General features: G+C 41.6%; 2 protein-coding genes across 2 annotated transcripts in view; one reads left to right on the plus strand and one right to left on the minus strand.

Moving 5' to 3' along the window:
* Positions 1-17037, minus strand: part of LOC136886164 (rabankyrin-5) — a 319573-nt gene that overhangs the window by 231792 nt on the left and 70744 nt on the right. The window lies entirely within an intron of this gene.
* Positions 1-17037, plus strand: part of LOC136886165 (uncharacterized) — a 152464-nt gene that overhangs the window by 126051 nt on the left and 9376 nt on the right. Inside the window, exon 2 of the mRNA XM_067158908.2 lies at positions 11566-11739. Coding sequence (XP_067015009.1) covers positions 11566-11739 — 174 coding nt within the window. The remainder of the gene's footprint in view (positions 1-11565; positions 11740-17037) is intronic.

Genomic DNA, 17037 nt, shown 5'->3' on the forward strand with positions numbered 1-17037 from the left:
AGGGGCGTGAAAATGAAAGACTCCCTGGGTCTTGGAATCGAATAGCGTCGGGGTCGGAAAAGAATAAGATGTGACCAAGGAAGGTCAGACAGGATAGACGAAAGTGAGGAGCCTGGCGTAAGCAAGTGGAAGCAATGCCGGCACTCAGCTAAGTGCCCCGTGGTCGCCAACCCACACCTCCAAGTTAAGAGCCCATGGGGCCCCTTTCAGTCGCTTCTTACGACAGGTAGGAGATACCGTGAGTCTCATTCTACCGCCCCCATCCACAGGAGAATTGGGAGAGGGACCGATTTATTTTAGAACTGTAGTAAAATCGGCGGGATGCATAAAACTAAATCGCAAGGGGCTGGTGAACCACTCGGTATAAAATAAACAGATATGAGCACAAACTTTCACCTATCTGTGTTTTTAGAACAATACTTTATTGTACTATTCAGAATTGTTGTTTAACGTAAAATTATAGCTCTTTAACTTGATTGCGGTTTCTTTCTTTTTTTTTTTTTAAAGAAATGAGGAGAGCACCCCCAATACATTTTATTAGAGGGCGCCTCTGGGCACCACAAAGCTGGAGAGAGAGACGAGGAGACGAGATAATTAGGGAGGCGAGGTGGTACAAGTCTGCACCTGCGCTGTTCTCTCCTATCCGTCACCTCTTGAAAACAATACAGTAATACAGGAGGCTCTCTCTTTCAGTCAGAAAGGGGGCTAGCTTGGGCCACATTCTATGACTACTCAATCAACAGCATTCCAGTACCTGACCCGCCAATGTTATCTCTAAGACAAAGATATCGCCATCAGTTAATCAGGGTTTTTTTTTCACTCTCCCTTCGTTGCAACCAGCAGTATTTGAGTAACAGAGTCGTTTAACCCCGTCGTGTCCTCAATTAATATTCGCTAACACAACAAGGCGTTTTCCATCACGGTCAATTACTATGGATTGTTTGCGTGCAGATTACTTGCTAAGGGAAAGTGAAGGCCAAATCCATCAAACATTTTATCCCTCCACGACTTCCTGAGCTGCTGCTGCTACGCCGTTTCAACTACAAAGTGACACACAGACACAAAAAATTAAAATCGAGATTAAGGATTAAAACACAGTATACAAAAACCGGATAGACACACAAAACATTTCTGAATATATTTAAAAAAAGATAAACAATATGCTTCATCAGGTAAAACAGCTAATCACTTTACGTTGGAGAATCAGCAAGGGGAAAAAAAAAAAGATATTTTAAGATCTTCGCGAAACGTAAAGATTCGCGTAAGTATGTCTCACGTGTGAGAAGAACAAAAAGGATAACAAGAATCCTCAGTTGAACTATTATTATTATTATTATTATTATTATTATTATTATTATTATTATTATTATTATTATTATTTTGTTAATGCTTCTGGCAGGGAAAGATTTTGGTGATTGAATTACATGTGAAACTATTCATCGGGGGACGAAATGTCTACGGGACAAAAACTGGAAACCGTATCATCACGATCCAGAATAAGAGGACATTTAAAATTCGTCCAACTTGGGAAATACACTCCAACACTGTGTTAGTGATTGCTTGCCCTCAGTGGACTGGACCTGACCATCACTCCTCCCACATCGCGCGACCAACCCCCCCGTCCCCCCCCCCCCGTCCCCATTCCCTTTGGTCCCGAGCGGCTCTTCTTCCGTTTCCCAGTGACCTTGGGCCGGGTAGACATGCGCCACGGAAATAGAAGGCATTCCTCGACCACATTTATAAAATTAAAGTTATTCCCTGTAGAGGGCTGTAGTCCACGTGCCGTGCCCTGCCTGCTCTTGGCTTCTGTCCTGTCTATCCTGGACGGAATGAGAACCACACCTTGTTTCCAAAGGAAATGCCGACGCAAGGTTCCTCCGCCTTCGTATGACCAAATAATTGCTCAAAAATCCACAGTTGTACCCTTCAGGTAAGCAATATGAGCTACGAATTTTAGGTAAATAAAATATATAATAAAGTATGAGAATATATTATTTATTTCTTCCTAAAAAATACAGTACTTTTCTTAATCGTCGCTATCCGGTCGATTAGATTAGCAGTTTGCCTTTTTCTGCCACTACGAGCACTGATGTCATTCAATGCACCAAGGAACACATTACAGAAAGAATTAGGTAAATAAGTTAATTCGGCTAGGATATGAATAAAAAAACTAGTAAAGAAACAACCGATTTTAGGCGGGTTTTTTTTCGGAACTGCATTTAGGCCGGATATGATTTTTCGAATTTTTATTTTTAGTTTGATAGAGCTATCTAAGATTCACAATTTGAAATCCTTCCGGGCTCTTTAGCCCTTTAACTTTGGGCACAATTGCTCTACGTCGCACCAACACAGGTAGGAAATTGTGCATTTTTTTTTTGCTAGGGGCTTTACGTCGCACAGACACAGATAGGTCTTATGGCGACGATGGGATAGGAAAGGCCTAGGAGTTGTAAGGAAGCGGCCATGGCCTTAATTAAGGTACAGCCCCAGCATTTGCCTGGTGTGAAAATGGGAAACCACGCAAAACCATTTTCAGGGCTGCCGATAGTGGGATTCGAACCTACTACTCGTATCTCCCGGATGCAAGCTCACAGCCGCGCGCCTCTACGCTCACGGCCAACTCGCCCGGTAATTGTGTAATTTTACGAGTTTTTGTAGTAGTAGTAGTAGTAGTAGTATGGGCCGGCCCCGTGGTGTAGGGGTAGCGTGCCTGCCTCTTACCCGGAGGCCCCGGGTTCGATTCCAGGCCAGGTCAGGGATTTTTACCTGGACCTGAGGGCTGGTTCGAGGTCCCCTCAGTCTACGTGATTACAATTGAGGAGCTATCTGACGGTGAGATGGCGGTCCCGGTCCAGAAAACCAAAAATAACGGCCGTGCTGACCACACGACACCTCGTAATCTGCAGGCCTTCGGACTGAGCAGCGGTCGCTTTGTAGGCCATGTCCCTTCGGGGCTGTTGCGTCTTGGGTTTTCATCCGATCACTACCCTCACCCGGTATGAACAGTGCGGAGAGGTTCGGAATTGACACACAACCTAGCGATTAGACATTGTACGCCACCTCCACCACCTTGCCGGGCAACATTCTGATGGTGAAAAGTCTTTCGACCAACGGGACTCGAACCACGGTGTCAGACAATATAGACTTCACGCCTTAACGATTATGGCCACCGGGCGGGCTGCAGGAACCAGATACGTCAAGTGTAGCGTTAGTTGGAACTCTGTCTATACCTCTAATATCTAAAGTTCAATTCTGACACTTCTTAGTGGTAGGTCCGTTTACTGCCTGGCGGGGCGGGATAAAGGGAGTGGGGGTATAGTTGCCATGGAGATGAATCTTCTGGCCATCTCGTCTTCCTTGGAGGTGCCAAACCTATCACTTCTAAGTTAGATCTTGTCTTCGCAAGCAGTTCAGATAGCGGAACATGAGACCAGGTCAGTCACAGTCTGGCCAGGTAGTCTACAACGGATCACAGCGGTCCGAATGAACGAGGGAACAAGTGAACCGGAAGGAAGGAGAAAGGAATGTGGCAACATTGTGAAATGGCACGTGCAATGCTCCTCCCTCCAGCACTCGCTGTCAGAGTCCAACTTTAGTTATTGGAGACATGTCACAGAGGTATTCCCGGTACTGTAAGTGGTGGTAACAATTAAAAGTTAACGTCGATTCAACCAACTCACCCTTTAAAACATAAGGAAACGGTATCGGAAATTAGTCACGCAGGAACTTTGTAACTTGCTAAATGCCAACGACACCAGGATCATAAAACTTGCACAGATTTCGACACACTAATAATACTGGATTGTCGCCGTCTACGTGCTGTAGTCGCCGTGGTCGTTATTTAACAATTCTGCCGAGCTTCAAGACGCTCATTCACCTTGTAAACATTTCCCGGCAAGCAATTTATGTGTGTATAAATATACATTCAACCCCCCCCCCCCCCGAGAAATTGGCCCAGACAGAAATAATTTCATAAAACGGGAGAATATTCGTAAACTTTCGACAGGATGTGGCCGAAGAGATAATACTTGGAATCCTATCACCTGTATAGTCCTTCATCCTATTTCAAACAAGAGGGTTTTAAAAAAATCATCCGCGACGGGCAATTTTTGTGTGATCGAATGCACGTGAACAAGTTCGGCACGGCCAAATTAGTTAACGTGCTTCTCACATCTCGTGGCCCTTTTCTTCAATTCAAGACGCATTTATTATGAGAGTTCCATAGAAATACGTAAACTTGAGAAGCTGTATTTCCAGGTCCAATTACACCAGAATGCGGTTGGTTTTCAGCCCCTTTTTATAACTAAGAATGAGCGTATATATCACGACACACGTCTGGCGCAAAAAAAAAAAAAACCGAATTTAGATTTTTCGGCGCGTGTTCCCTTCTTCAAACTGCTGGTTCGTTTTATCAGTGCTGGCCATAATTTTGATACATACGTTGGGCTAAATCGTTTCCATATGCCCAGGTAATCCCCGGTCTAGATCACCAAGAGCATCAGGAAATAAGATTATAAAGAATCTCTCTCTGTCTCTCTGCCTCGTATACTTAGAATCGCTGGCGAACAAGGTGCAGTGTGGCACGTCATCAGTGAGGTCTTCGATGACGTCATGGTGCACAGGGAACTGTCTGGTCCGCTCTTGCTCTAGGCTACTGCAAGTGGCGTGACTCAGCCAAGAAGTGACCCCACACACACATCCCATTCATCGGAACTTCGCCTCCTCTCTGTTCCAGGAACCAATGTGGCGATGCGCGCGCATTCTTGATTGCGAGAGAGAAAAAGATAATAAACACACAGGCTCTCTTGTAGCTGACTAACTACAAGGAATTCCAAAGCGACAGCAAAAATATACACATCAATCCAGGCTATAGCAACCGAAACATACACCCACTTGCGTCGAGCTCGGCTTAAAAATCCACTATGAATGGAACCCTCTCTTTCTGAAACAGGCGCCATTCGGAGCCGCTACAACTCAGTCGAACCAATATGAGAAGCTTGCCCTGAGAACAAACTAAAAAAATTGTACCACGTGACAGATGTGACCCTATTTTGCACGGTTACAAACACAATTCTTGACACAAAAAGTGACTGTCTGAAAATTCTTAAGTCCCCGAGAATAAGCATGACCGAAAATGAGCAGTGAATTGGGAGAATGAGGACAAATCTAGAGATTTAACAACAGGGGAAATGAAGGGAATAATAATTATGGTAATTAATGGGAGAAGAAAAAATAAAGCATACAGACAGATTAACACATGTTTATTATGTTCTAAAGATGTGGGATGGGCACATCTTATAAAAAATGTTTAGAGACAAGGGAAATAAGAAAGAAATTTATGGATGAGGATAGAAGGAAAACTGATAATGAAACTCGGCTGTACACCGTTTTAGCGTTAGAGTGGATGCGTCCGGGAAAAATTGCCAAATTATTGAACATTATTAGGGGAATGTGGAGAAATAAATTGATACAGGTAAGAATTGATACATGCTAGTTAGTGACGGAATTTTGCCTTAGGTAACTCAGGGAATACAACAACTTTGTTGAAGTGTAGAGCTATTAGGTCTGTAGATTGTACTTGTATCATATAAATAATGAACCGTCATATTCTACTTAAATTGCAGGTTTTGATAATATAATAATTAAAGTTCATTTGAGAAGACGGGACTGAGGATGACTACTATCGTGACCCTCACTTAGGACCTCTATAGCATGTTCCAGAAGTCTCGTATTTTTTTTCTTTTTTTAAAGTTCCATTTATTAACACAATGTTTCTAAAATTAATTTCAGGCCATTTTTTGTCAGTTCAATTCCTAAATCATTTAAATGTTAAAATTGGTTTATGATGTTTTCCGGACACTTCCTTTTATTTGTGCTTTCTTTGTGTTTTATAACTAAACCAGAGGATATCAACTTTCGTGTACCAACCTCATGAATCAAAAATAAGAAAGTATAATAAACAATACCCTCTCCCGGATCTGTGGTTACCGAGATTATGGGAGACTTGAAAAAAAAAAGCACTGATAGGAAAAGTACAAGACAATTACAATTACCAGAGAAAAATCTTACCCAATATTTACTTTTTTGAAAAGTAATCGTAAAAATTCGCAGAACGCGAGTCTTTTACAGAGATTAACCGATTTTTTCAGAGAGCAAGTTTGCAAGGAAAAATACATTACTTCGTTTTGTGTTTTTTAAGCATACAAACGTAAAGTGACTATCACCAAGTGAGACTAAAATCTTTAAAATGTTTGTTTCCACGCGAAGTTTGCACGCCACATTCGTGTTTTCACTACCTAAATCTCAACCAGTAACCACAACAACCTGCCACTAAATGATAGGAAAACTACAAGACTAGAGTAATTTTTAGAGCAGCAAAAATTACACTTTACAACTGCGAATGAAAATTACTGAAAGAAGTAACCGTTTCAAGTAATTCAATTACTTTGACTGAATTACTTCCCAACCCTGAAATTAAAGAGCAAGGTCTATCTACTTTTCCAATAAATCGGTGACTTCTGTAACAGTTTAGATCGAGTTTAAAAGACCATGTAAGAGATCATCTCTCCTAAGATGATGATCAATTCGGCATGAGAATCACAAACGGAATTTCAACCAATTTAGAGCTTTCTATTCCGTCCCAGATCAAGTTTTTATTTCACGTGTGATGCAATGATGGTTTTTTTTTGCTATTGGCTTTATGTCGCACCGACACAGATAGGTCTTATGGCGACGATGGGACAGGAAAGGGCTAGGACTGGGAAGGAAGTGGCCGTGGCCTTAATTAAGGTACAGCCCCAGCATTTGCCTGGTGTGAAAATGGGGAAACCACGGAAAGCCATCTTCAGGGTTCGAACCCACTATCTCCCGAATACTGGATAATGGCCGCACTTTAGCGACTGCAGCTATCGAGCTCGGTAATGTTGGAAAAAGAAAGAGGAACCGGTAATCCTTTTGGCTCAGATGACCCTGGATTGCCAATTATATTTACTGTTTACAGCACGTGCCTTTATGTGTATACGCTTCTGGCTCCTTAACTTTCATCGTGGTTGACACTTTGGTGTCACTTTGTTGACGTATTTCGTTACCAATTGGTTTATAGTTTATTTAGATTCATTGGCGATGGTAAAGAGTGTGGTATTTGGTGTAATAATAATAATAATAATAATAATAATAATAATAATAATAATAATAATGGTTTTTACGTTCCTCTAATTACTTTTACGGTTCTCAGAGACGCCGAGGTGCCGGAATTTAGTCTTGGAGTTTTTTCACGTGCCAGTAAATCTACCGACAGGAGGCTGTCGTATTTGAGCACCGTCAAATACCACCGGACTGAGTTTCGCAAGCTGTACTTCCTCTTAGAAAAATCATCACAAATCTACAGTGAAGAATCTGTCTTTCAAGTCTTCAATCTGGAGGCTGGTTGCGTCATCAGAAGGTGCATTATCCGATGTTATAGTGATTAAAAGGGGAGTTCCCCAAGACACTATTATTGGACCTTTGTTTTCTTATGTATACAAATTATAATAGTAAAGAATTAAAATCACAGATGAGGCTTTTTGCGATTAATATTATACTACTGCATAGAGTAATGAATAAGTTACAGGATTGTCAAGGACCGTAAGAACCTCGCCACTGTTCTGACAGTACACAGTGGTATGCTCGTAAACGGGACGAAAAGTCAGGCTGCGAGTTTCACCAAGAGGAAAAATCCTCTTCTGTTTTAATTACTGCGCTGATGGGATGAAAGTACCTCGTGGCGATCACTAAGTACCTGGGCGTTAGTAATAATAATTATTAATATTATTTGCTTTACGTCCCACTATCTACTTTCACGGTTTTGGGAGACGCCGAGGTGCTGGAATTTAGTCCTGCAGGAGTTCTTTTACGTGCCAGTATATCTAGCGACACGAGGCTGTCGCATTTGAGCACCTTCAAATACCACCGGACTGAGCCAGGATCGAACCTGCCAAGTTGGGGTCAGAAGGTCAGCGCCTTACCCGTCTGAGCCACTCAGCCCGGCCTAGGTCTTCAATGGGGTAATCACATTAACGAGGTAATAGATACAGGTCACAGAGAATATTTAAGGATGTAAAGGAGAGGGCGTACAAGTTTCTGGCAACTAGAGTACGGAACTGGAAGAGATGCAAAGGGAAGCAGCAGGAAGCCCACGGGCAGATTTAGCAGTACCGTCTAAGCAAAGCCTATTTGAATTCGCCCGCGGAGCGATCTGATTGGCTAACTCCAGCAGCTGATAAAATGAAACCGGCGCGAGAAATCTAACTAGCAGGTGCCCGCGGCTTCACCCGCATTTATTAATTCAACCGCGTTAGATTTTTCTAAACCGTGCAATAGAAAACTGTAGTAAAATACATCGTTTTCACTTTTAATTTTTTATTCCTATTTGCTTTACGTCGCACCGACACAGATAGGTGTTATAGCGACGATGGGACCGGAAAGGGCTGGGAGTGGGAAGGAAGCGGCCGTGGCCTTAATTAAGGTACAGCCTCGGCATTTGCCTGGTGTGAAAATGGGAAATCACGGAAAACCATCTTCAGGGTTCGAACCCACTATCTCCCGAATACTGGATAATGGCCGCACTTTAGCGACTGCACCTATCGAGCTCGATACTTTTAATATTGGTCGTTTTCTATTATTTTAATATTTCACCCCCTTTCAACCCCCACCCGTTTTTCTTTCCCGAACAGTAAGTCATACGAGTATCATGTTTGGTTGAGAGCTACGCTGATACACACACATTCACCCGTAATCTGTCATTTTCTACATTTTCTTTCTTCACCTCTTCTCGCCCCTTATACCATGGGGATTGAACTTGGACTTTTCATTTTTATATACCGTGTATAGAAGAAGAAGATTAAGATACGTTTTAACACATTCGCTCCCATATCCGACCATGGTCGTATTAGGTTTTACGTGTGTAAAATACCGTATCCGACCTTAGTCGGATTTGAATTCGCACCAACATTTGATGTTCAATTGTATATAAGTATATAAGTTTTCCGGTAGATGAACATTTTACTACAGCATAGGGTAATTTCCCGCATTTTGTGATGTGTGATCGAAATAAAATGTGCCAGTCCAGAGGTCTCTGGAGTGCGCGGTTGGAATTCACGTGCCGCTAAGTGATATGACAAATAGTCCTGGCAAGTACAATATCGAACTAGATCATCTTGTGAAGGTATATAGGCCTACAGTTTTTCAAATTTTTAGGATTTATAATATAGGAGTGATACTAAGTTAAAGCCGTGTGTTACAAGTCACCTAGCTAGTGAGTGTGGCATCTAAAAGTCGCTGGGCTGCATAATTAAATTCCCTTGGAGGGAGCTGGGAGCGAATGTGTTGAAACATAATCTTTACATAATGTTGGTTAGGCAACCCGCTGATCAGACCTGTCATGCGGTTTACATACCTTCCCCTATTGTTTTTTATTTTTTATTTCCCCCCCCCCCCCCCCCCCCCCCAACCTTTCTCACCCACTACTACATATCAGATTTCGTTCAAACTACTTCCTAAACCCTCCCAGGGGTAATAAGAACAAATTGAGAGATTGTCAGCGAAATCGGTCCAGTAGATTTTGAGTCCATTCAGTACATACATACATACATACATACATACATACATACATACATACATACATACATACATACATACATACATTAATATAACGCTGTTTCCGACCACCGTGTATATTTTGATCTCTGCCTTTTCATACTTTTGACTCATCTACCATTTGTACGGTATTTTATCTGTGAAATCAGTACATGAAATTCAGTTCGTTAACTAGTTCCTCAAGGGTCGAGTCCCGAGCCTATGCAATGTCGCTCAACGAATTAAAGAGGCCATACAACGAGCCGCTTAAATTGTTCCATGAACAGCCATGCTTTTCTCACATGATTCTTGGAATGCAAAGTGGCTGTACAACATTCACTCTGAGTAGCACGATCCAGCAATATCTTCGAAGGTCCATATACTGACTGGCTTTCAGCCAAACGACATTGCACAACCCACTCACCTAGTCTCTCTCTCGCAGGTGAATTAATGAGCGGCAAGATCTGGAAACTTCCAAACATTGTTTACTAGTACTTTTATTCATTACTAGCTTCTTTTTTTGCCCCTAGCTGCTTAGCACGCATGGAAATTAATTTTGTGGCTATTTATACAACTGAAGAACACTGGAAACGTTCAATATTATGAACATAAGTATCTGTTCGAGCTCGGGGTCATCCGAAAATTTGTGTAATGAAACAGTGTTAATGTAAGAGAAGGGGTGACGCGATGTTACCTAGCAACAGTACCTTGAGAAATGAACAGGCCATGGATCTGTACGTCACGGCCATCGATCAATATTTCACATCACAGCCTGCACGCTTGCTAGGTAAAGTCGCATCACAGATTTTAATGAAAGACATTTTTATTATCATTTGATTTTCCCAAAGGGAAATTTAATAACTTTTTAACGCAGAATTACGTTCCTCCACAACGGGTACATACATGTAAAGAAACATTTTAAGACGCTTTTAGTGGTTGGACAGAACACGTATATCGATTATGTTTAATGTCTCAATTAACAGACAAAAGAGGGGGCTACCTGTTGCAAAAAAATAAAAATAAATCTGAAACGTAGTTTTCATGAAATAACGGTTCAAAATAAGGCAAAATTTGTGCTAAATATGTGACGTAACACGCATACTCCGTTATAAGATGGCGCTGTGTTGACTCGCGTGCTCAGCTGGAAGTTGTGAATACATCATAGTCAGTTGTATAGAATAGTTAATTTTAAAATAGAAAAGAAAGATTTATTAGGATCAGGCTAAAACGTGAAAAAGAAAGAATTGAAACGAGAAACGTGAATGATGAAGGAATGAAAGAAATTAAACGAAACGAAAAGAGCACAATAAGCTGAAACAGCGAAAACAATTATTATTATTATTTTCTTCACGGCCTCTGTAGGACCATGGGCACCTTCGTCATGGTTTGGTTTTTTTTTCTCCTCCTCCCAAAACCTCTTCATCCTCTCTCTCTCTCTCTCTCTCTCTCTCTCTCTCTCTCTCTCTCTCTTCAACTGATATTTTCAGTATCCTCTTATCTCCCCTTACGTCTCTCCATGTACAAATGCAAATATAAAAGATCCACTAATTCAATACATTATACATGTTCAGATAAAATTATTACCTGACAGTAAGTACTAGTACATGTTTCGTCCACTTAGTTGACATCTTCAGGTAATATCATCAGTACTAAACCATTAACACTAAAATATTAAAATAACAATGGAATTAAATTTAAACAAGGGAAATTGAAATATTGGGCCAGTATACGTAATGGGGATTTTTTGGACCAGACATATATAGCCTATATATATATACACTAAGTCAGCAATCTGTGATAATATTAAAAATGTGATATCAATCCATTCAATTCACAGGATACGTTAGTGCCACTCTTAGAGCTTTGAGCGACTTACGTCGCTTTCAAAGAAAAAGCACTGCTTCCGAAGCCTCCTGTAACTAACTTTTGTTTTTCTTGTCTGCTTATTCGCAGCGGCCGTGAGCGGTTTATCGTGCTACAAATGTACCATCCTACCTCCACCACCGAACAGCAGTGAAACTACGAGACTGTGTTCTCATTTCGACGGGTCGTCGAAGTATGTGGTAGACTGCCCGTTTTCCACCTTCTGCATGAAGAAAACGTTCGAGCTCCCGCTTCAGAAAGGACGTAAGTATTCCAAGTTTAGTGGTGATGTTTAGGTCATCACTGCATAGACTGGTTTGATGCTAACCTTTTCATTTCTACGTAACTACTTAATCCTACATCTACACTAATCTGTTTGTCATTCGTACGATGGTCTACCCCTATCATTATTACCGCCTACACTTATATCATTCTTTCTCTTCTTCTAGTCACATTTAGAAAGATCGTTCTCTTCTCATCCATTCGATTCAGTATCTGTTCAATCTTGATTTGATCTATCCATCTCACCTTGAGAATTATCCTGTAACCCTAACATTTCAAAAGCTCCTATCCACTTTCTTTCCGAGCTAGTTATCGTCCATGTTTCACTTCCATACAATGCCACGCCCCTTATTTAAGTCTTCAAAAACATATTTCTAAATCCTATATCAATGTTCGAAGTGAGCAAATTTCTTTTCTTAACAGAGGCCCTTCCTTGCGTGTGCTAGTCTGCATTTTATGTCCTCCTTAGTTCTGCCATCGTTGGTTTTTCTATCTACCTCCTTTACGACTTCATTTGCTAATCTAATATTTCCAGCATTACTTGACTTCCTTCGACTGCACTCCATTACTTCTGTTTAGGATTCATTTATCTGCATCTTGTACTCCTTCCTCGACGGAGTCACCTACCTGGGATAACAGGCGACTACATTGTACGATCACATTGATCACAATTTGTTGTGAGCTGAGTCTTTTTTTTTTTTTTTTTTGCTTTACGTCGCACCGACACAGATAGGTCTTATGGCGACGATGAGATAGGAAAGGCCTAGGAAGTGGAAGGAAGCGGCCGTGGCCTTAATTAAGGTACAGCCCCAGCATTTGCCTGTGTGAAAATGGGAAACCACGGAAAACCATCTTCAGGGCTGCCAACAGTGGGGTTCAAACCCACTATCTCCCGGATGCCGGGTTGAGCCGAGTCTGACGCTGCTTTTACTTACCCGTACTCGGCTTTCTATACTTCCTATCAGACTACTATGGGTCAACGCTGTTCTCTTCCGCCCCCAACGCCATTCGTTTTTTGAGACGTACGGAGTCTTGAATGTTCGTGGCCCGCCCCTTTCTTCTGCTGATACCTCACTGTTGGTAGGGTTTGACCTCTTCGCGTTAGAGTTATAAGACGGGATGGTCATCTAGTTGTACTTCCCCTTAAAACAGAATTATTTCGCCACTAGCTATATTACCCGGCGCTGCTCCGGCACTTTGTTTACTTTCAGGTATTTTATTACCTGTTAATTATTGCAGCTTTCTTTATTGTGCTAACTGATACTTCACCCCCCTTTCACCCCCACCCAGAGGTGTGCCCACATATGTACATACATAATCTGGGCCATTTTGGACATTTTTTCACCCCTTCACACACCCCTATACCGATTGTCGCTGAGCTGACAATGCCATGGTTACGGCCGGTCACTTCTTTAGATTCCTAGAGCGGGCTAAAGTGATGCCAATATCTCCACAACGGTTGGTTTTCGGCCCTTAAAAGATGCTTCTTCGCGCCGTGAGGCTTAAAGTGAGCTTTATCCCGTCCTTGTGCGACAAATTCGATATTTTGTCTACATTATTAGCCTATGCTAATGTTCAAAGGGAACGGTATGGATTTGTATAAGGAACGGACAGACAGACGGACGGACAGGCAGACATTCTGCTTTATATAGATAGATTTAGAAAATCCATACGCAGTTTGCAGCTATTCTTTGAAAGGAGTGATGAATAGACCTCTGATTGTTAGGCTCTCAAATGTGGAAAAAAAAAAAAGTCTTAAAATATACTTTGGGCAGCTTTGATTTTACGTATTTTAATGGCCATTTATAAATTAAAATATAATTTTTATTTTGCCAAATGGATAACAATTCCTTGGAGGTAAATATAAAACAAATATATATCACTCAACTCGTTGCTACAAACGTCACAGAATATAGTTTTACCAACCGATGTGAAGTGGGGGCAACTTCGAATTGGAAGCTGACACTTTGTTTTCACTCGTAACACAGATTACGGGCGTGTTTACTGCGGGAGGTTCTTAAGGACTACCGGGGAGTGAGGTTTACACCTCCCCGATTTTAAGACTTTGTTTGAAAAAGTACTTCCAAGAACATACAGTTGAAGATACTGAAAACGAGTCGGCAAATAGTTTCTCGGAATAAATTAAAAACATCTTTAATCAATTTAGGAATAAAAATAGGAATTACAGGAATATAGGCAAATATAGGTTCTAACGTATTAATTAAGTCACTATAAGACCGCGGTGTTTAACAGAATATAAACACGAAACATGTAAATACAACTTCATTTTAAATTATCTCTTCAGGAACAAAATAGGTTTATGCCTAAAATTCAAGGTCTAGCGATGAACCTTTACCCATGAAATTCTCGGCGTGTCTCCAGTGTATTACAAAATGATCCTGCGTTTATCTCACTTAAACCTCCTTGCAAGTGTTTTGAAATCAACTCTGTAGCGGGATCATGTTTATCGTAAACTACGCCCGGTGGGAAGTGAGTATAATACGTACAAGACTTTCGATTTCTTCTTTTAGTTTCCATAAACTACGTTAATAAACATGGGCATTATTAAATGCTGGACAATTAGAAAGTCACTGAAATGCCTTGTGGACACAGTAAAAATAGAATAGATCGAAGATACCTTGTCTACCTTCTCTGTTATTTTATCATCTCCTATCCAGCTTTATTACCAACCTTTCAGAGATCCCTGACTATTATATGCTTGTAAGTTCAAAAAAAGGTGATTGTAGATCTGCTTTCTGGAACAAAGCTATTTTAACGTACTTACAGACTTCGCGAACAAAACGTATTTTCTTTATTATATTTTCCGTCATTTCCTCCTTGCTTTAAGTTTCTTTTCGCATAGTTTTTGGGAGTGTTGGTGGTGGTGATAGTTTTAAGACGAAGTACAAGTTGGCAACCATTTTCTTTTCAACACGGCCGGGCTCAGTGGCTCACATCTGGCCAGTAGATGCAGAGTGGGTCTCGGCCCATAAGTAGCCACGGCCGGTGGTCCAACATTTTAGTAGTAGATAGTAATGGCTCATACGGCTGAGGCTCTGGACTTCTGGTACCACCCTGGCAGGTTCAACCCTGGATCAGTCCGATGGTGTTTGAAGGTGCTCAAATACGTCAGCCTCGTGTCAGTAGATTTACTGGCACGTAAAATAAGACCGGGCGAGTTGGCCGTGCGCGTAGAGGCTTGCATCCGGGAGATAGTAGGTTCGTATCCCACTATCGGCAGCCCTGAAAATGGTTTTCCGTGGTTTCCCATTTTCACACCAGGCAAATGCTGGGGCTGTACCTTAACTAAGAGCACGGAAGTTGGATTCTTTTCGTCACAGCGTTTACACGACTAGCGATTATAAAATTATTATTTCCGGACGGGAATTCAGCTCATTCCAGACCTTTTTGGAGAAAGACTTCTGGTCGTCGGTAGATAATTTACAGCACACGGAGGAAAAAACAGCATTCCACTGGCAGAGGGAGGAAGTTCCCTCGACCCACATTCAACGTGTTCGCACAGGCCTGTAGAACACCTGGCGAGAGGTTACCTGGAATATAGGCTGCACCTTTTTAAATGCTGTAGGACAGTATACTAAAGTTCACTCCACGTTAAGAAAACAGTACTGCTGTTATGACAACACGGTTGCCACGTCAAACGGCTCTGGTCAACACCATCACGAGAAAACTACGGCACATACATTTGTGAAATTCAGTATTTAAGTTCAAGATAAAAAGCAGAAGAAATTATTTTTATGAACTAAAGGGTAGGGGGCGGGGGGAGTTACAGTGACTATTTTTGGTTTGTATAGAATCAAGGTGTAAACTACCGCACATAAAGTACCTCAGCATTAAAGTGTAAGGCAAACTGGGGGAGAAAATAAAAAAATTAAAACATATGGGGCCGATTGCAGAAACGGCATTTAGACGATGTCTACGGTTAAACAATGCCTAAGTATGGCTGCCGCATTGCAGAGACGTTATTTATCACTTAGACACTGTCTAAAACCGATGTTCAACCGCTCATGTTTAAACACTGCCGAGAGCACTGTTTAACCTCAAATGACAGGAGTGAATCACAATCAGAGGTTATGTACCGTGAAATATGTAATTTGTATTATCATGCTGAGGCGATTCCGGGAAGAAAGGTTAGTCCGACGGCCTCTCTGTGGGTCGCCCGCTGCTAAATCGCAGCAATCCGTCTGACATGCACGGGGAGATAATCAGAAAATAAGGTTCCGCTTTACGAGAGACTTGTTTCTTGAGACTGACAAAGTGACAGTCCGGTAACTGTCAACTTGAATACAATTCTTGGCAATCGATATATTTTATTATACATGGGGTAATTTCCATGGAATTATAGGTCACTTAGACTACATACATAATCATTACGTGTCCCGATCGTCTGAGGGCTGTCGCATACATCAACCGGGAGAGATTCACTTATATTTACTGCCAAGTAAACACACATAATAGTGAAAACTAAAAAGTAGGTTGTATGGGATTTATATATATATAATCGCATAGGTTTTCGGCAACTATCAGATAGGAAAAGGCAAGTGGTGGTGATTATCGTTTAAAGAGGACTGGGGAAGAAGAGCCGTAGCAATAATAATAGCCCTGGTATTTGCTTGGTGTAAAAGTAGGGAAACTACGGAAAACAATCTTCACGGCTGTCGATGATGCGTTTCGAATCTACGATCTCCAGAATGCAAGCTACATCTATATGGCCCGTACAACACACTCGGTTACACATTACTATTGCTTCATCTTCCCTTCGTCGAAGCTACCGTATTTATGAGTAGATTACACTCACTGTAACAACATTATAATGAAAGCTACACTTCCCCGTACGGTGGCGTGTCGCTTTAGTGTCGATAATATTATGAGATTTAATTTGCAGCGAAAGCGATACTCTTATCTGTGGGCAAGTCATGCTCAGCCATATTTGAGTAATGTGTAGGAAGACAAACAGCTGACTGGCGTTCGGCGCGCGCACCGACGAATTTCATTGGTTGCGACAAGCAAAGAGTTGCATGAAAGATACTTCTGTCTCCATTTTCAAACCAAAATTGAAACTTTAAGGGATGTCTAGTTAAACATCGACTGAACATTGTTTATGCAATGGAAGATCGTGAATGATTTAGACGTTGATTAGGTAGACGATGTCTAAGGCTTAAAACTAGTCATCGTTTCTGCAATCGGCCCATGGGCTCGAGGGGTGAGGGATGCATACAATTGCATTTAATAAATTTCCCCAGGCAACCTGGGTACTGCCGT

The sequence above is a fragment of the Anabrus simplex genome, chromosome X (assembly GCF_040414725.1).
Source record: "Anabrus simplex isolate iqAnaSimp1 chromosome X, ASM4041472v1, whole genome shotgun sequence".
NCBI classification, from domain to species: Eukaryota; Metazoa; Arthropoda; class Insecta; order Orthoptera; family Tettigoniidae; genus Anabrus; species Anabrus simplex.